The sequence below is a fragment of the Grampus griseus genome, assembly GCF_964374135.1.
Source record: "Grampus griseus genome assembly, chromosome: 2".
Lineage (NCBI taxonomy): Eukaryota > Metazoa > Chordata > Mammalia > Artiodactyla > Delphinidae > Grampus > Grampus griseus.
Window position 1 is genome coordinate 15,189,000 of NC_139018.1, and position 26,706 is coordinate 15,215,705.

General features: G+C 36.2%; 1 protein-coding gene across 2 annotated transcripts in view; it reads left to right on the plus strand.

Moving 5' to 3' along the window:
* EML5 (EMAP like 5) overlaps nt 1–26,706 on the plus strand; it is a gene marked incomplete at both ends in the record, with an annotated part of 169,978 nt that overhangs the window by 126,417 nt on the left and 16,855 nt on the right. Inside the window, 6 exons of one of the 2 annotated variants that reach the window (XM_082681679.1) lie at nt 697–898; nt 1,602–1,728; nt 8,022–8,139; nt 9,256–9,385; nt 11,660–11,758; nt 24,663–24,683. In XM_082681679.1, the coding sequence (XP_082537805.1) occupies nt 697–898; nt 1,602–1,728; nt 8,022–8,139; nt 9,256–9,385; nt 11,660–11,758; nt 24,663–24,683 (697 nt within the window). The remainder of the gene's footprint in view (nt 1–696; nt 899–1,601; nt 1,729–8,021; nt 8,140–9,255; nt 9,386–11,659; nt 11,759–24,662; nt 24,684–26,706) is intronic. The other variant, XM_082681680.1, reaches the window with a different exon arrangement.

Genomic DNA, 26,706 nt, shown 5'->3' on the forward strand with positions numbered 1-26,706 from the left:
TAACTTGGATTTTTCTTCATATTTACAAGAAAAATACATTCCTATGTGTAACATCTGCTTATAAACAAAAACAGTAATGAACTACGATGAAAGATATTTACTTGGGTATATACCGAAATGTTTGCTAATTACTTTTTGTTAATATGGCCGTGCTCTATGTACATAGGCATTTATATACTGATTTTCCCAGTTATTGTGTCTATTTCCAACAATATGTCTGCTTAGCCATTGTTCTAACAGATGTGTACTATTCCAAAGATATCCACTGTAATTAGCTATTGCTCTGTTGAATATTTAAGGTATTTAAAATGTTTCACTGCTATAAGTAAATACTGTAGCAACTATTTTTTGCACAGAAAGTGTCTTAGCATAGATCTCTTAAAGAGGGATTGGTGAGACAAAGGTCAGCATTTTCATGCTTTTCAATGTAGAATGCCAAGTTGATTTCCAAAAAAGTTATGCCCATAGTACTAGCAATGTGCAAAACTACTAGTTTTATCCTGTCCTCATCAGGTTTGGGAATTGTTATTTTTTATTTTAGTGAGTTTCAGTATTTTCTTTTTTTTTTTTTTACAAGGTGCCTTGTAATGATTAATTTCTAATCACAGATTAAGAAATAAATTCAAAATTATAACAATGTTTTCAAGTAATAAAATTTCTCAGAAAGATTTTTTGAATTTTTTTTTTTACCTTTAGGGAAAATTTGGAAAGTTTAAGAGGTATGTGGCCCATAGTACACATGTCACAAATGTGCGCTGGACTTTTGATGACAGCATGTTGGTTACCTTAGGAGGTACAGATATGTCTTTAATGGTTTGGACAAATGAAATGGAGGGATATCGAGAAAAAAGGCCTTGTGATAGTGAAGAATCTGATATAGATTCTGAAGAAGATGGGGGTATGTCATTTTAAAATATTTTAGTTTAACGAAAACATAGAAAAAATTTAGCACAACTGATTTAAACTGTGGAAATTAAATAAGTAATAATAATACTTGAATAATTGTGGTTTTAGTCCTTTCGGTCTATTTAACAACAGAATTTGTTTTGTGAATCAAAAACAACAGGCTGTCATATACTAATAACTTAGATATTCTTCATTTACCAATGAATGATAATCATACTTTAAATTAGTACTGTTAAAATAAGTTTATAGCATTGAGCCTCATACTTTAATTTTGGTTTTTTCCTAATATACCAGTAATACCAGCTCATTACAGAAAAATTAGAAAGTGTGTTTTCAATAAAAAATAAACACAGCATCCATAACTTGACCACTTGGAGGTAATCTCTGTTGAGCGTTTGGGGCATACCCATAGGGGTATGTGCGTTTATATACATTATATTTTTTTAACGAAAATGATATCATATTGAGTTTATTTTTTGTAGCTTGCTATTATCACTTAGCAATACTTTGAGAATTTTATCATTAAATATTCTTCTACATCATTTTTACTGGCTGTATGTTATTGCATAATTTGATTATAACACAGTGTATTAAACTTATTTCATATTGTTGAACATCCTTGTATCCAATTTTTAAGATCATAAGTGAGCTCCTCAGTTATAACATAGAGAATAATTCTTATATTTTGATGTTAGGCTATGACAGTGATGTCACAAGGGAGAATGAAATCAGTTACACCATCAGAGCCTTATCAACAAATATTCGCCCAGTGTTTGGAATCAAGCCTCATTTGCAACAAAAAGAACCCTCAGTTGATGAGAGGTAACAATCAAGTTTAAAACTAGATGAAGAAAAAGATATTGGTATTAAAACTTGAATTGATTGTTTAACTGAATGAATTTTTGCAAAAACTCAGTAACAGTGGTACTCTTGCATTTTACAGTTCCCAGCACCTCTTAGAAAGCATGTTTGTCCTTAAATACTTTTTGGTAATGACACTGTCTTTTGCAAGTAGCTTAGGGAATGATGCTACATATAAAGTCTATATGATTAAAGGAATCTTATTTGCTAACTTTTATAAATATATGTGATAGGGTTTCAAGAAGTAATACAAATTGAATCCAATACCTATTATGTTTTAGGAAGCACATGAGCAGAGAGATGATTAAATTTTTAAAAGGCCTTTTTATCCATGTGCCTTTTTGATCAAGGATAGAAAGTCATTATTTTAAAATTTTTCCAAAAAGGCAAGTTGAAGTATAGCTTGTCTCTAATGGGAATTATTGGTCTTTGTCTAGAATCAGCAAATCAAAAGTAAGGCTATGTGCACTGCAGTTTTATGAGGAAAGAGAGAAACTGTGAGCCTGATGCTTTTAAAATCATTAGAGAAGATAGAAAGCAATAAAGAGGCATATGGATCAGTGAATGGCATGGATTTCAGAAATGAAGAGGTTTTAAGAAATGATAAAGGAAAAATTATTCAGAAACTACATTGAAGAACAAAGAAGCAGTGGGAGGTAGGAACAGCAGTGACCTCTTCTGTAGAAAGCTGTGATGAGGAAAATGTTATTATAAAAAGTTAGTATTTGAGGGAAAAGCTAAAAATGAAAGGGAATTCATTCACAGTGAACAGAATTTGTGGAAAATTCAAGTGAATGTATAGTTAGTGAGGATAGTGCTAAAGACCATTGGAGCCCAGCTAGATAGAAATAATATTAAAAGAAAGCATTGGCAGAGGAATTTGAGTTTGCACCTATGGATTTAATATCCAGGGAAAAGAATGAAGTTGGAAGGGTGAGATACATGTTATTGATGGAAAAGGGGGGAGAACTAGAGATGCTGTTGAACTGAAATTCTAGGTAGAAGGTTGAGGTCATGATGCCTCCACAGCTCCTCTTCCAGGTGCCCCATTTGCTGATGGTGGTATACCTCAGATAATAGCAATGGGGGGTCACCTTACAGAAAGAGGGTAGACAGTGATTATCCGTTTATTCATCACTTATAAAGAGGCAAGTTATTAAACTAGAGGTATGTTTTTTAAAAGCTGAGCAAGGTTGAAATGACTTGGTAGAAGGCTACGTCATATAGTGCAAACGACATGGTTTTTGGAATCAGATAAATGGGTTAAAATATTCATTTTTATCATTTGCCAGTTGTGTGACCTTGAGAAACCATTCTCTCTGAGCCTCAGTTTCCACAAAGGAAAAATAAGCATTATAATCCCCAATTTATGGAGTACTTCATGAAATGAAATAATGTATATAAGAATTTAAGTAGTAAGTCTTCACTCGCCCCTTCCTTGGAATAAAATACAAGGTAACCTAAGGAGATACCTGGTTAATACTGACACACTTCCTTTTTATTGAATTGAATTTCATTTCATTTCAGGCCGCGCCGCATGGCTTGGGATTGAACCCAGGGCCACGGCAGTGAAAGTGGCAAGTCCTAACCACTGGACCACCAGGGAACTCTCTAACAGTTTTTCTTTTTGGTACTGAAATTAAATATCCACAAAGTAATGAACACTACCTATATATTTATTAATCAGAAGAGTACATATCAGTATGCAAATATAGATGTTCATAATTAGAATATTTGCAGTATAGTACTTAATATTACCTAAAAGAAATTATACCTCACAGGTAATGAAAAATGTAATTTAGGGAAGAAGGAACTCTAGACATTCCCATTAATCTTTTTCATTTATTATATTGATTTTTTGAAGAAAATATTATCACTTATCAGATAAATTTGGTATGTCAGAAAATGTGACCTAATTTTAATCTGTAGGCCATCTCTCATGGTAAAACACTTAAATTTCCTCCTTCATTGCTGCAGAGACCTGAGTTCTGATAGATGGAAACATTTTACTGCTCACAAAGAATGGTTGACACGGTCATAATTGTAATCTTTGCTGTTAGCTTGCATTTTTTATAGCTAACTTTCTCAAAATTATTTTTTATTTTGCATTTTGTCCTCAAATTATTTTACAATTCACCTCTACTAAATTCTTCTGAAAATGCCAACGCAGAAGAAGTCATTATTGTGATTCATAGTTAGGAGCCTTCATTTTCATAAAATGCAGGAATCAAAGGAGATAAAAATGAAGAGATATTTCTTTTCATCAGCTTTGAATTTTTGTGAGGAGATAAAATGGTCTGTATACATAATTGTTTTCATGTTTGAAATAAAGTATATTGTCATATACAAAACAAAGCACTTTTTAAACAAAACAAATGCTTGTCAAATATCCACTTAAAAGGAAAATATTTCTGATGACAATTTGACAACTTTATTTAGTTGACACTTTCATGGAGTCTTTTTCCTAAATGACATTAATAATTTTATGTTTTTCTTTTTCTATAAATATTTTTATAGCTAATCTTATGTATTTTAAGTAGTTACTTGTCAATCAAATTTCCAGTATTTTTGAATAAAAATATTCAAAACAATGTGACATAAAATTTAGGCCTTTTTGTATTTCATTAGAATTCTGTTGACATATTATCTTTAATCTGTTTAGTAAACTGCTACATTTTATTCATCATCAGTTTTCATGTATATCTCCTTACTTTTTTCCTCTTGCTCCTTTTGAAGGCAGGGAGTAGTAAGGTAAGTATTTTGTTAAAGAAAATACTTTACTCAAAAATTTATTCTTCTATTTTGGTCTTTGTGGTATTTTACGGTTTTGTTTTGTTTTTTTCCCCTATAAAACATTGAACTACATTTGTTGAGAAAGAACCAGAAAGTGAAATAGGACAAATCCTACAGAAGAGTTGCATTTATAGATACAATATGTGGGTGTTGTTATGAGGGTCTTCATTATAATCAGTGTTTTTACAAATGACTTTTCACAAACTCCTATACTCTAATAGTTTAGTTTTTCCTTAAATTTCAAAGACTCATAAAAACAGTTAGTCACACATATTTATCAGTGAAAATTTTTTCAGTTGATAACAAACCTGTTAGCTTCATTTAATGCTTGTTTAATGTATTCATTAATTTCAAAACATTCACATATGGGCAGTAATGATATTTGTATGTTTAATAAAATGATATGTGCAAGAAGGGACTCTTTAGGGTGCTTTTGTAGCTACCTTTAGTGAGATAAAAATGTCTTCAGACAGTTTCTGAAACAGGACAATATGGAAAAGCCTAGTCTGTTTTAGAAGTAAAAAAGGTACCAGTAGGAAAATGCTGGCAGATAGGATGAAAAAGTCGATTTGAGATCAGATTGTACAACACATCAAATATAAGGCACTCCTTAATTAATTTGGCAGATATCAGGACTTCATTATCTGTTTTAAGCAGGAGGTGATGTGTGCAAAGATATGAGTCCAGACTGTGATGTGACTTCTAAAAAAGCCCTCATAATCTTATACTATTTTAAAAGAAATAAAACATTCAGACCTAACGTCAGATCTGGAGTAGCTTATTCAGGACTGATCTCTGCATTTTAAAGGGACATTGGCAGTTTACAGTGATCTAGAAGGAAACAGAGGGTAAAGGAATGTTGGGAGGCCACTTTACACAAAGAATAATTCATCGCTTTGGGAATCACTAGTTTCAAAAAAAGAAAACAAAGTGGAGATATAATTGCTGTCTTAGATATGAATGACTTCTGTAGGAGTGACCTCCTTGTGACGAGCAGTGTTCATGCAGAGTTTAGTAAATGACCACTTGTCATCAGTGCTATGAAGGGATGTTCTAGACATGTAAAGACGATTCCTGGTTTCACTGGGAGGATGGATAAGATTAACTTCTGTGATCCCTTCCAGTTCTGTTCAGTCATTATGTTGTTAAGGGGAATTTTTTTTCTTTTAAGTTACTTCCTTTGCTAGAAAAGTCCCAAATCCAGCATGGTCCCGAGACTCACTCTGCCTACTTGGTTAGACTGGCTGACTGGGAATCCCTTTTGGGTCAGGGGAGGGGGAGCTTAGTTAGGTTCCTTAGGCAGTCCTTAATAGCAGGGCCAGGGCTACCAGCCATTTAAGTTAATAAACATTAAGTAAGCTTAAATATTTTGTTTGAAATTCAGACTGCACTGTGGAAAAATAAGAATGGCAAGCTTTAATGTTTACAACATAGAACATATTGAATTCTTTTCTTTTTCATCTTCTTTCTTCTGATTTCCCTGCCATGAATGGAGTAGCCCTAAGCCTAGGCCTTTTCTTATATATAGCAATAAATAAAAACAATAGCCCTTTACTATATACAATATAGTTTATCTGCATTAAACTTGTAAACATATTTTATTACAGGAGATATTGTACTACTATTTTAAATGCAAATCTGTGTTGTAATCTTTTCCCTTTTTTATCTGCTGCTGGAAAGAGGTTCCAGGTAATCCTCTCTCTTTGCTATGCTCTATGCGACCCAATTTTGTATCTTTGTTATCTTTCGTACTTACCATTAATAAGCTATGTTATTTGGTGTTCTTTACTTCTATTCACAGTTTTCCATGTTTTTCTCCTTTGAAATCAGTATGCGTGAAATGACTACATCTTAATTATTGGATTTGTACTATATAAGTAACTGCTTTACTAAAACTTTATTCATTCAACTTGTATAATTTTCCAAGTTGTAGAATTTCAAGCAATAATATATCTTACATAAATTATCTTTATAAAAATTAAAATATGCTTAACCATTTTACAGGATTTATAGATAAAAATTATACATTTATTAAAGTTCTCAGACAATAATGTTGAATAAAGTTCAACAAAATTGACTTGGAAGTAAAGCCAAAGCTTCTGTCATTCTTCAAAATGATTTTAGCAGAAATATTTTTAAATATTATAAAGTGAGTTATATTTATTACTTACAGATATTCAAAAAAGTATATGAAAAAGGTTTGAAACCAAAAAATTTTGTGATAATTTGAAAAGTTCTTTATAGAGTGTTGCAAGTACATTTAACTTTTATGTCACCAGTCATGCTTCTATACTTCTACATACTGCTTCACATTATATATGAAAATACACATTTCTCTTATATTACATGTTCAAGATATAACACTTCATTTACTTTTTATAGATGTATAATTTGAAAATCATTTTGAAAATGCAAATATATTGTTATGCCTTTAATTTTATGGATTTATTCAGAAACGTTGGAATGTTTTCCACTGGAAAGTTAATTTACATCATTTTCTGATTTAGTTGTTACAAAATTAGTATTAAAATTTGAAAGAGGAAGTTGATATATGATTGATTTAGATTCAGTATTTAGGTTACTAAACATTTGAATAACGGCTCTCTGAGTTAAAACTAAACTAAATGATGTGTGTGGATTTTTAAAAAATTAAACAAAGGGTTTTTTTTTTAGGGAAGAGTCTCCACATTTAAATAATAGAAAATGGGAACTCTATACACCTAATGACACATTCATTATAAATAGATCCTGAACTAGTGATGGAAACAGAGAAGGAGAGGGATAGATTTGAGAGCTACTGTGTAGGTAAAGTTGAAAAATATGTAGTTAATAGTGAGAATAAGGGGAGAGAAGGAGTTGGAGACAATAGTAATAACCTTTTACAGAGTGTTGTATGGTTTACAGTGCTTTGTAACTGTAAAATGTCTTGCTTGACTAACTGAAGGTGATGCCATAATCATACTAGGGACTTCAGAAGAAGAGAAGATAAAGGGCACAGAGGAGCAGGTAAAGAGTACAGATTTGAACTCACACATGACTTATGTTGCCAACAGTATGGAAAGTTTATACAAATATTTTCAAAATTCAAGAAGAATGTATTGAGTACCTGCCATGTGAAAGATACTGAGGTAGCTTACTTTAGAGCAGTAATCTAGGCTTTGTTGATAATGTACACCATGTAGAAGTTTTTGAGTGTGTAAAACTAACATTTGTATATTTTTATCATCTATATGTTCTTGTGCTATTATATTAGTTACATTTATGAAACATACACCAAAGAATTTAAAAGAAAAATGAATAGAAGTTCTAATATTTTCTTTCCACCTTTCTGCTTTAGAAGATATCAAGATAAGGAGGGTGGAGTCTAGTGAGAAACACAGATTGGGTTCATTTTTGTGAAGGTGTGTCAGAGACATCTGCCTCTGGAGGGCAGGTGAGAGAAGCCCAGTGAAGGCACCCAGTGATGGGTTCCTTTCCTCTTTCCCACTTACCTGTTTCAGGCCTCCTGTGAGCAGGGCCCCGCCACAGCCAGTGAAACTCCAGACCAACAATGTCGGCAAGAAAAAGAGACCCATAGAGGTGAGGAAAATCCCACTCCCCGGTGTTAATTGGTACCTTAAAATGTATACAGGGTTTAGTTTGTTTCCTTTTTGGAAAACATCTAAATCTTTTCTTTATTCTTTATGAAAATAAATGTACTGATGAATATTCTTTTTTGTTTGGTTGTAAAAATTGATTGCTTAACTGTCAAATCTGAGTCTTGGATGGATATCCTGTTCCTTTTTTTATTAGTCTTTCTTTTAGTTTTCTATGAATAATACCCTAAATTGAACTGTATCTCAGAGAACTTCTAAATGTAAATGTATGAAATGATCTGTGGTTTATGGAAGCATAGGCACTTTGGCAGTGTCTTATACTTAGCAGTTTGAATTTATAAGTTAAAGGTTTAATGCTTACACCAAATCAGGAACTTTTACTCCATGTAATGTATTCACTGTAGGGTTTAATGAAGGTTCTGCTTCAAAGCAAAGAAACCTTTGCACAATAATTGAGCAAAAAAGGAAGGCATTTCATAATCTCAGTATCAGCAGCAACAAGCAAACTGTGCTAAGTGAGGTCTAAAACAAGGCATAAAGCTGTGGGAGGGTGATTGTTGTACTTCCTACCCCACTCAGCCTCACAGGGTCAGTGAAAATGGACACTTGGAGTAGCAGAATTATCTGCTAGAACTTTAGCATGAGTTATCAGAGACAGCCTGCTTAGTGCACAAAGCTGATATACTGTCTGGATCCTTGAAAGTACATCACTTGGACATAAGTTATCCTGAGTTACGTACGCAGATCAAATATTTTGACTAACAGTTTAACACAAATCGAAATATTCTTCTTTTGGACACAAGAAGTATCTCAATGTTTAACACATGAAATCTCAAGAACTAAAATTCTTGGAATCAGATGACCTTGTGGTTCTCCTTTCATTTTTATGACTTTATGTAGAAAAGTATGGAATGTGTGTTTCAGCTGCCCAAAACGGGTTACATAGAGAGGTATATCTAGGTTAATTTTGTGTTTGAAATTTGTAAAACATCAAAAATGCATCCTCCATTTTGACTGAAGACACCAGTACTCTGTATAACAAAATAATGGTGAACATTTAGACATGAGGAATTGTATAATGGTTTTATCATTGTTATAGGACCTTGTGTTGGAGCTTGTTTTTGGCTATCGAGGCAGAGACTGTAGGAATAATGTTCATTATTTAAATGATGGTGATGATATAATTTATCACACTGCATCCGTGGGAATTGTGCACAACATTGCTACAGGTAGGAAACCCTGATTCTCCATTCCCCACTTTTTAAAATTTAGAATTTTTAATTTAGCATCTTAAAACTCTTTGTTAAAAATATAAATAATTAAAATATGTGAATCTAGAATATAAATATTTCATACTGTAGAACTTTCTAGTAATATTTTAAGTAACAAATTTACAGTCTTGAAGACATTTAACACGGCAAAAAAGGATTTCATAACGCAAAGTGCTCAAAGATCTCGATGAGAAGTAAAGGATTACTGTATGTTGAAAGCACGTTTTATAGTGAAACCATTTGTGACTTTATTCTATTTCCCCATAACCTAAACGCATAAGTGGATGGTTTGGATGGTTGTCTTTGACGGTTAGTGACTGAAAGCAGCACGTTGGATGAGTGATTGCTAGGGAGCGGGGTGGAGTGGCAATGTTCACACTGAGCCCTCGGAAAGCCGAGGAGGTTAACTAAGAAAGCTGCTTGCCGGTGACTTGACTGATGATACCTTGTTAGATTCAAGAAAATGAGAAAATATTTCCTGATTTCTCTTTAACTGATTGGATTGTTGAAAAGCAAAGAAAGTTCTCTGAGCATCATTTGATGACCAATGATGTGATAATTCTACTAGTAATACTCAGTATTAATTTTGAATTCTATTTTATTACATATAGTTGTAAACTTCATAAAAGTCTAAAAGTTAGAAGTAAAAATATAGATTATCTAGTCCAAACATTTCTGGCTTTTTCCTCTGGTAGCTTCATTCTAATTAGGTAGAGTGGATTATGTGAGTCATAATCCCCCAACCCCTGGTCAGTATTAATAATTAATATGATATTTCTGTTTTAGTTGCCCTAAGAAAAAGATTTATCAGTATTACACAAATCAGTGGCAATTTTCCATTTAATAATTTGGGTCATTTAAAAAAAATACCTCTTAGAAAGAAAATCCTCTTTGAGGCTTCACTTATCCTTCAAAGAGAATAGGGACGATAACAAAAGACAAATTACATAGGGATGAAAGTATAAATACACTTTCATATTTACACTTGTAATTTTCTTTATTTTTAATTTCCTGATTTTTAATTAATCATCTTTCTAATGATGGGATGTAGCGAGAGATGGCAGAGGGAAGACTAAGCACCTGCTCCAGTCCTGGTTATTTGGCCCCTCACCATTATGGAGATACATTGCTCTGTTTACAGTCCAAGAAGTCTTGACCTATTAGCTGATCTACTAATTTAGCCAACAGCACATATAATTACTTGTTTGTTCCTTTAACTGAACTCTCAGCCCTGGGAAATATGAAGCCCATTTCACTGCGAGAAGTTCCTTTAAAGTAATGTTAGATATGTTAAATGACATTTTAAAAATGTTTTCTTTGGTTTTGTTTTGCTTTTCGGAGGACCTAGTATTGATGGTACTCTATCATCTGGACCCAGTCTACCGTGCTGACCTCATTTCCCACCCCTCCGTTTTACTTGCACAAGCCTACCTTTACTGCCTCCTGCACAATCATAGTCTGCTAAGGTCTCTTCACTGTCACTACTGCTAGAGTAATCACATTACTTCTTTGATCAGGATTCTTCAGTACCTCCCCACTGACTACAGAATAAGTATGAAATTTAATAATAGGCTTGTTTTCAAAATGCTCTGTAATTCTAGTTCCAATTTGCCTGCACAACCTATTTCTTTCTTTTCTTTTTTGTTACCCTACACTTCAGCCAAATGAGCCATCTATATGCATACCCAGTACTTTCCTGCCTTTGTACCTTTGCTTCAAGTATCCCTCTCCCTGGAAGGCCCTTCCCCACTCACATTCACATTTACAGAATCTGTCGTGTCAGTCCAGAAGTGCCATCTGCTCGTAAGAAGAAGAATCTGCTACAAATTTCCATAGCATTTTGATCTTTAACTCTTTTGTGCCACTTGATGTCTTCAACCTTGTATTACGTGGTTTATGCATTTCAGGGTTCGTTACTTTAAGGATTTCTTGGTCATGTTTCCATCCTTAGGATGAAGTGTATATGTTGTGCTCAAAAAATATGTGTTGGGACTTCCCTGGCAGTCCAGTGGTTAAGACTTGGCGCTTCCACTGCAGGGGGCACAGGTTCGATCCCTGGTCGGGGAGCTAAGATCCTGTAAGCCGCACGGCACGGCCACAAAAAATATATACATGTATGTGTGTTAAATAAGCAAGTAAGTTAAACACAGCAGTTTATTACTCTATGTAAGTGCATTTGACTATTTCACCTTAAAGTTTTCAGATTTAATTCTCAAATTCTTTTTTTTCTAGGGACTCAGAGTTTTTATCAGGAACATAATGATGATATTCTGTGCCTCACTGTAAATCAGCACCCCAAATTTATCAACATAGTGGCAACTGGCCAAGTAGGTATGTTTCTATATTTTAAAAAGAAACAATTTTAAGTAATTGTCTTGTTCAAATTAATTTAATATCTTAGGAAAAAACTAAAACATATTTGTGTATTGTTCAAAATGCATTTATACATAAAGCAGATACTCATTTTTACCATATTATTTGCTTCCAGGCACCTTTCTCTCACTTGGGTTATCTGAGTTGGCTCAGATGGTTCAGAATTAAGAAGAAGCTATTCTGTGGTAGTTGAAATAGTTGGATTTAGTCCTGTAGCAGAAATTTCTGATGAGCAAAAAGTTTTTATTCAATAGCATATAAAGCAGAAAAGAAGAACTTGAGGAGAGAATGGTAAATAAGAGGAGCCGAGAAGTAACTGGACTGAGAGGGGGAGCACATCTGCCTCAGCAGGGCATAATCTAGAAAGAAGAGAGAAGCCGAGTCTGTTCCATGTTAGTAGAGCCCTTCTGCCCTTTTCTTTGGCAGTGATCTAATTTGCCAACTATTTTTGAAATCCCCTATCTTGCTGTTTTCTTTCAACTCTATAGAAAACTTAAACGAAGGCTGTAACTCCACAAGCAAAATGTTGAGAGGATAGTAGGTCTCTTTAGGACATATCTACCAGTCATTGATCACTATGACTACTACATAATAGACGCGGTCAGTCACATTGTCACAACCCTGGTATAATTTGTAAAAATTATCAAAATCATTGGGTTTATTGGATCTCAGTGGGCCTCAATTGCTAAGCCAGCTTTCCAGATGTCTTTTTCTTCTTGAATAAGATAACTTATGCTTCTAATATCTCCATTTTTCATAAATTACTAACTGATCAGTTAGAAACTTGTTCTCTGATCAATTAGTTCTACAGTTATGCCACAAAGACCTTTGTAATCTTCCTTTCTGTAAAATTTTCTACTTTTAAAAAGAAAGTAGACCAATACTTCACCTGTTATATACAAAATATTCTAATCTTTGAATATATTATTTATTTATTTATCGACATATAGTTGATTTACAATGTTGTGTTAGATTCTGGTATACAGCAAAGTGATTCAGTTATATATAAATGTATGTATTATTTTCACGTTCTTTTCCATTATGGTTTATCACAGGATATTGAATATAGTTCCCTGTGGTATACAGTAGGACCTTGTTTTTTATCTGTTTTATATATAGTAGTTTGTATCTGCTAATCCCAAACTCCTAATTTATCCCTCCCCCACCCCCTTTCTCCTTTGGTAGCCATCAGTTTGTTCTCTATGTCTGTGAGTCTGTTTCTGTTCTGTAAATAAGTTCATTTGTGTCATATTTTAGATTCCACATGTGATATCATATGGTATTTGTCTTTCTCTTTCTGACTTCACTTAGTGTGATAATCTATAGATCCATCCATATTACTGCAAATGGCATTATTTCATTCTTTTTTATGGCTGAGGAGTATTCCATTGTGTATATACCACATCTTCTTTATTCATTCATCTGTTGATGGACATTTAAGTTGCTTCCATGTCTTGGCTATTGTAAATAGTGCTACTGTGAACATTGGGGTGCATGTATCTTTCCGAATTAGAGTTTTCTCTGGATATATGCCCAGGAGTGGGATTGCTGCATCATATGGCAACTCTATTTTTAGTTTCTTGAGGAACCTCCATACTGTTTTCCATAGTGGCTGCACCAATTTACATTCCCACCAGTAGTGTAGAAGGGTTCCCTTTTCTCCACATCCTCTCCAGCATTTATTATTGGTAGACTTTTTGATGATAGCCATTCTGACCAGTATCAGGTGATACCTCATTGTAGTCTTGATTTGCATTTCTCTGATAATTAGTGATTTGAACATCTTTTCCTGTGCCTGTTGGCCATCTGTATGTCTTCTTTGGAGAAATGTCTGTTTAGGTCTTCTGCCCAAGTTTTGATTGGGTTGTTCATTTTTTTGTTATTCAGTTGTATGAGCTGTTTGTATATTTTGGAAGTTAAGCCCTGTTGGTCGAATCATTTGCAAATATTTTCACACAGTCCATAGGTTGTCTTTTCATTTTATTTATGGTTTCCTTTGCTATGCAAAAGCTTATAAGTTTGCATACGTCCCATTTGTTTATTTTTGCTTTTATTTCTATTGCCTTGGGAAACTGACCTAAGAAAACATTGGTACAATTTATGTCAGAGAATGTTTTGCCTGTGGTTTCTTCTAAGAGTTTTACAGTGTCATGTCTTATATTTAAGTTTTTAAGCTATTTTGAGTTTATTTTTGTGTATAATATGAGGATGTGCTCTAACTTCATTGATTTACATGCAGCTGCCCAGCTTTCCCAACACCACTTGCTGAAGAAACTGTCTTTTCTCCATTGTATATTCTTGTCTCCTTGTCTAAGATTAATTGACTGTAGGTGTGTGGGTTTATTTCTACACTCCCCGTTCTGTTTCATGGATCCATATGTCTGTTTTTTGTGCCAGTACTGTGCTGTTTTGATTACTGTAGCTTTGTAGCATTGTCTGAAGTCTGGGAGGGTTATGCCTCCTGCTTTGTTCTTTTTCCTCAGGATTGCTTTGGCAATTCTAGGTCTTTTATGGTCACACATAAATGTTAGGATTATTTGTTCTAGTTCTGTGAAAAATGTTATGGGTAATTTCATAGTGATCACATTAAATCTGTAGATTGCTTTGGGTAGTATGGCCATTTTAATGATACTAATTCTTCCAATCCAAGGGCATGGTATATCTTTCAATTCTTTAAATCATCTTCAATTTCCTTTATTAGTGTGTTTTAGTTATCAGCATATTAAGTCTTTCACCTCCTTGGTCAGGTTTATTCCTAAGTAATTTTTTTTTATGCGATTTTAAAAGAGAATGTGTGAGCTTCCCTGGTGGCGCAGTGGTTAAGAATCCACCTGCCAATGCAGGGGACATGGGTTCAAGCCCTGGTCCAGGAAGACCCCACATGCCGCAGAGCTACTAAGCCCATACGTACAACTACTGAGGCTGTGCTCTAGAGCCTGTGAGCCACAACTACTGAGCCCGCACGCCTAGAGCCCATGCTCTGCAACAAGAGAAGCCACCACAGTGAGAAGCCCACGCACCACAAAGAAGAGTAGCCCCCGCTTGCTGCAACTAGAGAAAGCCCATGCGCAGTGATGAAGACCCAGTGCAGCTATAAATAAATAAATAAATTTATTTTTTTAATGTGTTTTTACTTTCCCTTTCTGATATTTCGTTGTTAATGTAAGAAATGCAACAGATTTCTGTATGTTAATCTTGTATCCTGCTACCTTGCTGAATTCATTTATCAGTTCTAGTAGTTTTGTGTAGAGTCTTTAGGGTTTTCTATATATATCATGTCATCTGCATATGACAGTTCTACCTCTTCTCTTCCAATTTGGATACCTTTTATTTCTTTTTCTTGTCTGATTGCTGTGGCTAAGACTTCCAATACTGTGTTGAATAGAAGTGGTGACAGTGGGCATCCTTGTCTTCTTCCAGATTTTAGCAGGAAGGCTTTCAGCTTTTCACCATTGAATATTATGTTGGCTGTGAGTTTGTCATAAATAGCTTTTATTACGTTGAGATACGTTCCCTCTATACCCACTTTGGTGAGAGTTTTTATCATGAATGGATGTTGAAGCATCCAAAAGCATTTTATCAAATGCTTTTTCTGCATCTGTTGAGGTGAACATGTAGTTCTGTTCTGTTCTTTTCCTTCCCTTCCCTTCTGTTTTTTTTCTTCCCTTCCCTTCCCTTCCCTTCCCTTCCCTTCCCTTCCCTTCCCTTCCCTTCCCTTCCCTTCCCTTCCCTTCCCTCCCCTCCCCTCCCCTCCCCTCCCCTCCCCTCCCCTCCCCTTCCTTTTCTTTTCTTTTCTTGTTATGGTGTATCATGTTGATTGATTTGTGTATGTTGAACCATCCTTGTGACCCTGGGATGAATCCACTTGATCAAGGCCTATGATCTTTTTTATGTGTTGTTGGATTCAGTTTACTTATATTTTGTTGAGAATTTTTGTATCTATATTCATCAAAGATATTGGCCTGTAGTTTTCTTTTTTGGTATTGTCTCTTTTTTTTAATTTATTTTTTGGCTGCATTGGGTCTTGGTTGCTGCACGCGGGCTTTCTGTAGTTGCAATGAGCGGGGCCTACTCTTTGTAGTGGTGTGCGGGCTTCTCATTGCAGTGGCTTCTCTTGTAGTAGTTGCAAAACACAGGCTCAGTAGTTGCAGTACACAGGCCTTAGGTCATGCTGGCTTCAGTAGTTGTGGCACGTGGGCTCAGTAGTTGTGTCACGTGTGTTCTAGGGCATGTGGGCTTCAGTAGTTGTGGCTTGCAGGCTCTAGAGCACAGGCTCAGTAGTTGTGGCACATGGGCTTAGTTGCTTCACGTCATGTGGGAATCTTCTTGGACCAGTGATCGATCCTGTGTCCCCTGCATTGGCAGGTGGATTCTTAACCACTGCGCCACCAGGCAAGTATCTTTGGTATTGTCTGTGTCTTGTTTTGGTATTAGGGCAATGACAGCTTCATAGAATGACTTTGGGAGTGTTCTCTCCTCTTCAGTCTTTTGGAAGGGATTGAGAAGGATCAGTATAAGTTCTTTGCATGTTTGGTAAAAGTCCTCAGTAAAGGCATCTGGTCCTGGACTTTGGTTTGCAGAAACTTGTTCTTCTAGGTTTTCCAGTTTGTTGGCATATAATTGTTCATAGTATTCTCTTACGGTTCTTTGTATTTCTGCAGTATTGGTTGTTATTTTTCCTCTTTCATTTCTTATTTTGTTTATTTGGGTCCTCTCTCTTTTCTTCTTGGTGAGCCTGGCCAGAGGCTTGTCGATTTTGCTTACCCTTTCAAAGAAGCAGCTCTTGGTTTTATTGATTTTTTTCAATTGTTTTTTAAAATCTCTATTGTATTTATTTCCTCCATGACCTTTATTATTTCCTTCCTTATGCTGGCTTTAGGTTTTGTTTGTTCTTTTTCTAATTCTTTTAGGTGGTAGGTTAGGTTGTTTATTTGAGATTTTTCTTGTTTTTTGAGGAAGGCCGGTATCGCTATGAACTTCCCTCTAAGAACTGCTTCTGCTGCATCCCATAGATTGTGTATGATTGTGTTTTCATTGTCATTTGTCTCAAGGTATTTTTAAATTTCCTCTTTCATTTCATCATTGATCCATTGGTTTTTTAGTAGCATGTTGTTTAGTCTCCATGTAATCATTTTTTCTCGCTTCTCTTTCTGTGGTAGATTTCTAGTTTCATGCTGTTGTGGTCAGAAAAGATGCTTGAAGTAATTTCTGTCCTCTTAGATTTGTTGAGGCTTGTTTTGTGTCCTAGTATGTGGTCAATCCTAGAGAATGTTCCATGTGCACTTGAAAAGAATGTGTATTCTGTTTGGATGTAATGTCCTAAAAATATCAATTAAATCCAATTGGTCTATTGTGCCATTTAGGATCTCCATTGCCTTATTGATTTTCTGTCTGGAAGATCTGTCCATTGATGTGAGTGGGGTCTCCTACTATTATTGTACTCCTGTCAGTTTCTCCCTTTATGTCTGTTAGTATTTGTTTTACGTATTTATGTGCTCCTATATTGGGTGCAGGTATGTTAACGAGTGTAATATCCTCCTCTTGTATTGATTCTTTTATCATTATATAGTGGCCTTCTTTATCTTTTTTGATGGCCTTTGTTTTAAAGTCTATTTTGTCTGACGTGAATATTGCTCTCCTCACTTTCTTGTCATTTCTGTTTGCATGAAGTATCTTTTTCCATCCCCTCACTTTCACTATGTGTACAGTAAGTCCCCTATATACGAACCTTCATGTTGTGAACTTTCAAAGATGCGAACATGCCTTCCATCAGCGTCATATGTGAGTGAAATTGCAGCTTGCCCTCCATCTCCTATTGCTGATGATCCTTCAGCTCTACTCTCTCCTTCCTAGCTCCTCTCTCTCCTCCAGTCAGTAACTCTTCTTGCCTGTTTACTCAATGCCAGCCCCTGTATGCCAGCTGTTGTACTACTGTACTTTTCAAGGTACTGTACTGTAAGATTAAAAAAGTCTTCTTTATTTTTTCTGTTTGTTTGTTTTTTATGTATTATTTGTGTGAAAAGTATTATAAACCTATTACAGTACAGTACTGTATAGCCAATTGTGTTAGTTGGATACCGAGGCTAACTTTGTTGGTCTTACGAACACGCTGTCAGAACAGAACTTGTTCGTATATAGGGGACTTATTGTATTCTTCGCCTGAAACCACTTTCACGTCTCTTGTAGGCAGCATATTGTAGGCTCTTGCTTTTTGTATGCAATCTGCCATTCTGTGTCCTTTTTTTTTTTTCTTAGTATCATGGAGACTTTTCTTATGTTTTTCACACTGTTTTAAGGCTTTGGTTGAGATTTTTCAGGCTTAGGAGCATAATTACTAATTTACAGCTGTACTTGAGAGTACATATGATTTTCTTTTTTTTTATTGAACTATTAATATAATTGATTTATAATGTTTTGTTAGTTTCAGGTGTACAGCAGGGTGATTCAGTTATACATACACATATATCTATTTTTTTCAGATTCTTTTCCCTTATAGGTTATTATAAAATACTGAGTATAGTTCCCTGTGCTATACAATAGGTCCTTGTTGGCTATTTCATATATAGTAGTGTATATATGTTAATCCCAAACTGCTAATTTATCCCCTCCCCACTCTGTGTCTTTTGTTTGGAGCATTTAGTTCATTACATTTAAGGTAATTATTGATAGATATGTATTTATTACCATTTTAAACCTTGTTTTGCAGTTGTTTTTGTGTTTCTTCTTTGTTCCTTTTTCTTTTGTTTTCTTTTGTGGTTTGATGATTTTCTTTTGTATTATGCTTATGTTCTCTTCTTTTTGGTTTTTGTGAATCTGTTGTATGTTTTTGATTTGTGGTTACTCTGTTTTTCACTGTTTCTCAAGTATGATAACTCATTACTATATCTTTTTGCTTTAGACTGGTAGTCCTACTACCAGTAGGTAGTAGACTAGGTAGGTAGACTCAAACCTAGGTAGACTAGGTAGTAGACTCAAACACATTCTAAAAAAAAAATTGGGAGTTCCCTTGTGGCCCAGTGATTAGGACTCAGTGCTTTCACTGCCAGGGGCCTGGGTTCAATCTGTGGTCAGGGAACTAAGATCCTGAAAGCTGTGCAGTGTGACCACAAAGAAAAAAAAAAAACCACTTGACATGTCTCAAGCATTTCATAATAAAGAATGAGCAAAGGAATAAAGAGACTTTGAGACAAACAAACAATCTACAAAAAATCTACATTTCTTACTCTCCTCCCCCACATTATATGATTTTGATGTCATCTTTTACATCTTTGTGTTTATCCTTTTGATGTTCATTGTAGTTATTGCTTTCACAAATTTTTTTTTGATTTTTTAAAAATCTGTCTATTGGATTATTTGATTTACTTTCCAATTGTGATTTTCTCTTTCCTGTAGATTCTTGCTTCTTTTCTATTTAGAGAAGACCTTTCAATATTTCTTTTAGGATTGGTTTAGTATTGTTGTATTCTTTTAGTTTTTGCTTGTCTGAGAAATTCTTTCTCTCTCTTTCTATTCTAAGTGATAATATTTCTGGGTAGAGTATCCTGTTTTGCAGGTTTTTCCCTTTCAGGACTTTGAATACATCTTGCCACTCCCTTCTGGCCTGCAGTGTTTCTGTGGAGAAATCAGCTGAGAGCCTTATGGATGTCCCCTTGTCATTTACTCTTTATTTTCTCTTGCTGCCTTTAGAATCCTCCCTATGTCTTAAACTTTTGCCATTTTAGTCATAATATGTCTTGGTATAGGTCTGTTTGGGTTCATCTTGTTTGGGACCCTCTGTGCTTTCTGTACCTGGATATATGTTTCCTTCTAAAATTTTCAGCCATAATTTCTTCAAATATATTTTCAATCCCTTTTTCTTCTCCTTCTTGGGATCCCTCTTATGCATAGATTGGGATGCTTTATATTGTCCCATAGGTCTTGTATGTTGCTTTCATTGTTTTTTTCATTTGTCTTTCTGTCTGCTGATCTGATTGGATGATTTCCATTATTCTGTCTTCCAGATCACTTATTTATTCTTCTGCATTATCCAGTTTGCTATTTATTGCCTTTAGCTCAGCTTTTGTCTTGGCAAATGAGTTTTCTAATTTTAATCGGCTCCTCTTTATAGTTTCTAATTGCTTTTTATAGTAATCTGCATTTCTATCAATAGCCCTTCTTCATTCCTTCAGTATTTTCATTATTTCCTTCTTGAACTCAGGGTCTAGTAAACTGGAGAGGTCTGCTTCATTCTTTGTTCTTTCAGGGGAATTCTCTTGATCTTTAAATCAGGAGTGGTTCCTCTGCTTCTTCATTTTACTCATATTTCTCTGGCTTTATGAATTTAAGAGAAACAGTTATCTACTGTGGTCCTGAAGGGCTCTTTTTATGTGGAATTGTCCCTGTGTATGCTCCATGAGTCTAATATTTTTAGTGCGAGGGCTGTTTTTAGTATGGATACCTGCCACATCTTTCCTCAGTGTGTGTTGACCATTATCCCCTTGATAGGGGGTGTAATTGTTGTTGTGGTGACCAGAGCCTGCACTGGATGTTGAATGGGCCCTCCTCTTTGGTCTGTGCTTGTCACAGCCCTGTTGGGGGCAAAGTCTGCTCCCCACTTGTTGGAGTAGACACCCCCAGATCCGTTTCTGAACTGCGGTGTGAGGTAGGCAGGGCTGGAGCAGGGAGAGGAGCCACCGAGTATTGCTTTGTAGGAGCTGTCCACCAGGAAGTGCGCTCTGTGATGTTGCCTGTTACCCGTTGTGTGGATTCACAAAGTACACTGTTTTGGCACTGCCCTCGGCCCCACCTCAACTGTGGGAATTCAGGCAGTTGTCCTGGGTGTCCCTCAGGTGCTGTGCTCACAAAGCCACTAGCGCAGATCCCTTGGTGCAGAACTGCTGAGATCAGGTACCGGGACTGCCAAAGTCTTGCACCTGGACCCATTGTAGAGCTACTGAGTCAGCCCAGACTGTGGAAAAGCCCACAGCCACTATCGCTGGACCCGCCCCATCCACAAGATCACCAGTAATCTGCTCGGATGTCCCACGGGCACTGAGTTTACAAAGTGCCTAAATTCACAGATCCCACAACCTCTGGGACACTCAGATTTCAGCCCTGCTTCCAAAGTCACACGGCCCCTGGGGATCGGTTTGGATTTCAGCCCTGCCTCCAAGTGTGGACAATCCTCTGGTACTTACACTCTCCCAGAGCTCAAAGAGGCAGAGCTGCACCACCACGAGCACTCCAAGAATGGGAGGCTGCTACGGCAGGGGCCCTGCCCCTCCCCTCGAGCATTAACAATGGGACTTCAGTGGCAGACCCAAGCTCCTTCCTGCGCACACCCCTGATTGTGGCTTGGACCACACTTCAGCCCCTTCAGACTGTCTCCACACAACCAACGCCAGTCCTCTCCCCAGATCTGTCCTCTGAAACCCAAGTTTCAGTGCCCAGCACCCCCGCACACACTAGCAGATGCACATCTCAGGCTGGGGAGGGCAGGGAGGTGGCCAGGACCCTCTGTATTGGTCTCTATCTGTTCTGCCTGCTGTAAACCGGCTGCTCTACTCTTCTCTGAGCCTCTGAAGCTCCCTTTCTGTCCCAGCTGATCTCACCACCAGTGAAGAGACTTCCCAGGGTGAGGGAATCTTTCCTCTTTCATAGCTCTCTGCCAGGGCACACGTCCTGTCCTGATTCTTCTTTTTTTTTTTTTTCTTTCATCCTGCCTGGTTACGTGGTGATCTTTCTTGCAACTTTGGTTTTATGAGATCTGCTGGTGTTCAGCAGGTATTCTGTGAGAAGGGTTCCACATGTAGATGTAGTTCTGATGTATTTGTAGGAGAAGGTGAACTCCACATCCTTCTATTCTGCCTCTTGATCCAGCCTTTCTAATCTTTTTTTTTTTTTTTTTTTTTTTTGCGGTACGCGGGCCTCTCCCGTTGCGGAGCACAGGCTCCGGACGCGCAGGCCGAGCGGCCATGGCTCACGGGCCCAGCCGCTCCGCGGCATGTGGGATCTTCCTGGACCGGGGCGCGAACCCGCGTCCCCTGCATCGGCAGGCGGACTCCCAACCACTGCGCCACCAGGGAGGCCCAGCCTTTCTAATCTTTGAATATAAATACGTAGATCTAGCCCATTTTCACACTAAGTTTTTGAAATTGAAGTCTTCTTTTCACTTTGCATGAGGAATAAGAGACCAAGTTACCATTTTGGTCATGAAAGCATCATGTTTAGTGCCTCTTGGCATATAGTTATTGATCAGTTAATTTTTATTAAGTTCATTTATTCAACAAATTTACTGAGTATCTGCCACGTGCAAGGTATTGTTCTTGGTGCTCGGGGTATAAGCAGCTTACAAAAAAAGACAAAATCTCTATGTTAGTGGATGAATGGAATCCTAGAAGGTATGGTTCTTCCATTTCCCAGCTTTGCTCCTTCTCCTTTTCTTTCCCCTTTTCTCCCTTTAAAAAAGCAACTTTGGGGGCTTCCCTGGTGGCGCAGTGGTTGGGAGTCCGCCTGCCGATGCAGGGGACGCGGGTTCGTGCCCCGGTCCAGGAAGATCCCACATGCCGCAGAGCGGCTGGGCCCTTGAGCCATGGCCGCTGAGCCTGCGAGTCCGGAACCTGTGCTCTGCAACGGGAGCGGCCACAACAGTGAGAGGCCTGCGTACCGCAAAAAAAAAAAAAAAAGAAAGAAAAGAAAAAGCAACTTTGTTTACCATATTAGGGCTATAGTTTTCTCTTTTGATTAAGAAATGTCACAAATTAATCTTTCATAAAATTTGACCTCTACTTCTTTCCTTTTTTAAAATTGAGATATAATTGACATAAAATATTATGTTAGTTTCAAATGCATGATTTGATATTTGTATTCTTTCTCTTTTGTTGAAAGGCAACACTATAGAGAATGTGGAATGGCTAATTATCTCCCCCTCTTTCTCCTTCCAAGTCAAAGTTCAGCCAGTACAGAGATGGATTTTAGATCATGTATGTAGTTCTGTGCCTTGCCCTACTTGTACCATTCCACAAGACATAAAGTTCTTTACTGATGCCTAATTAAGTGTAAGACAGACTCAAGAGAAGATCAAAGAGTAAGAGACTTTTTCTCTTCTGAACCTAAAGAAAATTGAATCAGTAGGTACTTTGCATGCCAGGCTTGTTTAAAACCCACAAAGCACGAAAACACTTTCTAAAATGCATATGGTTCTCTTTGTTAAAAAGTCATGTAAATCATAGAGGAAGTGAAATATTTGCTTTTGTGGTATTTTAGCCAGTTACATTCAAACTTTTCTTTTTTCTTGGAATGTCAGAGCCAAATATATCATTTTATCCATCATTAGCTGTCCATCATTAGATGTTTGAATTTCCTTTTTTACATATTTGATTAAGGATCCTCCTACACGTGCTTGAACCCCATTATCACTTGATGCCTAACAGAGTAACCTAACCTCTCCTTAGGAAGCTCTGTTTGTTTGTTTTTTTTAATCAACTTATTTATTTTATTTATTTATTTTTGGCTGTGTTGGGTCTTTGTTGCTGCACGCAGGCTTTCTCAAGTTGCGCCATTTTCTCGAGTGGCGAGCAGGGGCTGCTCTTCGTTGCAGTGTGTGGGTTCTAAGCACGCGTGCTTCAGTAGTTGTGGCACATGGACTCAGTAGTTGTGGCTTGTGGGCTCTAGAGTGCAGGCTCAGTAGTTGTGGCACATGGGCTTAGTTTTTCCATGGCATGTGGGATATTCCCAGACCACGGTTCGAACCCGTGTCCCCTGCATTGGCAGGCAGATTCTTAACCACTGCACCACGAAGGAAGCCCAGGAAGCTCTGTTATAAAGTGCTTCTTCATATAGAACCAAAATTTATTTCTCTTTCATTGCAATTCACTGGTCCTCATTTTGGGGCACCCAGAATATTTAGACCTGTGATGTTTAGATCTTTATCTGTACTCTTAATTGTCCCAGGCCCTGCAGATATTCTGGGATAAGCCTGATCGCCAAAACCAAACACCCTCAGTCTTTAAACCATTCTTCATGTGACATAGTTTCAAGTCCTCTCATCATTTGGTTGTTATCAGAGCATGTTCAAAACTAAAAGTGCTATATCCTGACTGGTCTGTTCAGCAGAGTCAAGTACTTCATTACCTTTTCTCTCGTATTCCAGGTCAGGATACGATAGGTCTACATATGTCATTGAAATAATTATTTCATAGGGATATAAAGCTCTACCAAAGCACAGAACAATCATCTATTTTGAAAAGATTGCTAAATTTTTCTGCTTTCTTTCTTGCAATAGACTATTGCTTCTAAAATTGTGGTTAATAAATATTTCCACTGCAAATATAATGAGTTTCGTGTTTTCTTTTTTGGTAATCTTTTACTCATACAGAAAATGTTTAATTAAAAAAAATAAGAAAGGGGTTAATTTGTGGCCTGAATTAAGAGCTTTTTTTTTTTTTTCTTGAGCTACATGCTAACTTTTGCCATCATTTCTCTCAGAAGGTTTAGATCTAATTCTTCCCTGCATGTAGAGATCCATTAAAGCCCAAAGGACCTGTTAACAGGGCATTTTTTAAACCAAAATAAAGTCATATCAATTTTAAACCATATCAATATTATTTTAAGTTGTTATATTTAAAATTTCATGTGACTCACTATATATAAAGAAAATATTGATCCAAAGATTGAAAGGTCATATGCATAGAATGTTAATATGCATATATAATTGAAATTAGTGGCTTTACTTACAGTGTACTCAATTTTGCATAATAAAATTAATTTTTATATAACGATTATTTAAATTACTTAAAATCATCATTTTATGATAAGTGAGTTTTTACAAATTTTGCTTATAGTATTTATGGATAATTATTATTCTGCTATATTTCCATTATAGGTGATTCAGCAGACATGTCAGGTAAGGAAATTAATCATTTTCTATTTTAGTCGTATTGTTAAGTAATGATAGCCCAAATTTTTATAGAGTAATAAGATACTTGAACCTATTTTGGATTTCTTTTAAATTAAGAATACAGCATTTTAATGTCATGATGCTGAGCCCTATCTGCAATAATAAGTTTTTTTTTAAAAAAAGGTAATATATTTTGACCTTCTTAGTGTGCCCAGCATTGTTGTAAGTCATCACAAGAATTCTTCATAGTAGATATTAACTTGCCAATATCACATAGCTGGTAAGAATAAAGGTGGGGCTAAAACTTGATCTTAAATATGAATCAATAAATTGTATTGCCTAGAAACAAAATTTTTAAAAATTTATTATTTTTATGTAACCATCTTAATTATTGCACATACTAGATCAACAGAGCATTTAAAGATTTGAAAATAACTTTTTATTATTGATTTTTTTTCTTTTTTTTTTTGCGGTACGCGGGCCTCTCACTGTTGTGGCCTCTCCCGTTGCGGAGCACAGGCTCCGGACGTACAGGCTCAGTGGCCATGGCTCACGGGCCCAGCCACTCCACGGCATGCGGGATCCTCCCAGACCGGGGCACGAACCCGTGTCCCCTGCATCGGCAGGCGGACTCTCAACCACTGTGCCACCAGGGAAGCCCTGTTATTGATTTTGACCGTGGCTTTGTGAAGTTAAAAAGCTGTTAGATGAACAATGCGTGCCTGTTGTTTTTAGATATTATAATAACTACGCTTTTTCAACTGTATTTCACTTTACATAATATAGTAAGAATTAGCAGTTTGATAAGAAAACATTTATTTGATTTATACCAATTTATGTGATTTGTATCCATTTCCCTCCCCTCCTCCAGGGTAAAGCATGATTTTGTGATTTGACTATTTAACTACAAATTTATTCAACACAACAGGCAAGGTCCTTGCTCTCTTGGTCTACACTCAAGAGCAGGGGTTAGCAAACTACAGCCCTTGGCCCAAATCTGATCCAGCACGTGTTTTTGTACAGCCCATGATTGAGTATAGTTTTTATTAATTTAAGTAGTTGGAAAATAACACGAGAAGAATAAAATTTCACAAAACATGAAAAGTATATGAAATTCAGATTTCAGTATCCATAAAGTTTTATTGGACACAGCCATGCTCATTCAGTTACATATCGTCTATGGCAGCTTTTGTGCTTTAATGGCAGTGTTGAATAGTTGCAACAGAGACTGTTTACAACACTCTCATTGCTTTCCACTGCTGCTTAGCACACTGCAAATTGCAGTGATTCTCTTTTAAAATTTGACAGGTTTTGAGTGCTACGTGTATTGCTATTCCACAACATTTTTTTGTTATTGAAGTATAGTTGATGTACATATTAGTTTCAGGTGTAAAACATTGTGATTCATTTTTTTACAGCTTATACTCCACTAAAAGTTATTACAAGATAATGGCTATAATTACCCTGTGCTATACAATATATCCTTACCTATTTTATACAAAGCAGTTTGCATCTCTTAATCTCATATCCCTAATTTGCCCCTCCCCTCTTTCCTGTCTCCTTAGGTAACCACTGGTTTGTTTTCTATGTCTGTGAGTCTGTTTCTGTTTTACATATACATTTGTTTGTATTGTTTTTTAGATTCTACATATAGGTCATGTCATACCGTATTTGTCTTTCTCTATCTGACTTCACTAAATATGCTACTCTCTAGGTCCATCCACATTGCTGCCATTTTTTTGTTTTTTAACCACGGTATATCTATCATGTCAAAACAAGAGAGAGGAAAGGAAAATAGACTTCAAATGTCAAACTCAAAAGGCACAGTGAAGTGTGGATTATGTTGTTATGAAATTAGTTGGTAAAACATTGTGTTTATTATGCAATGATACTATAGCTGTGCTGAAAGAATACAATATATGTCAACATTTTCACACTAAACTTTATCACAGTATTCCCAGTTCACAGGAAAGCAAAAATCAGAAAAAATTAGAAACTTTAAAACAATATCTCATCACAACAGAATTTC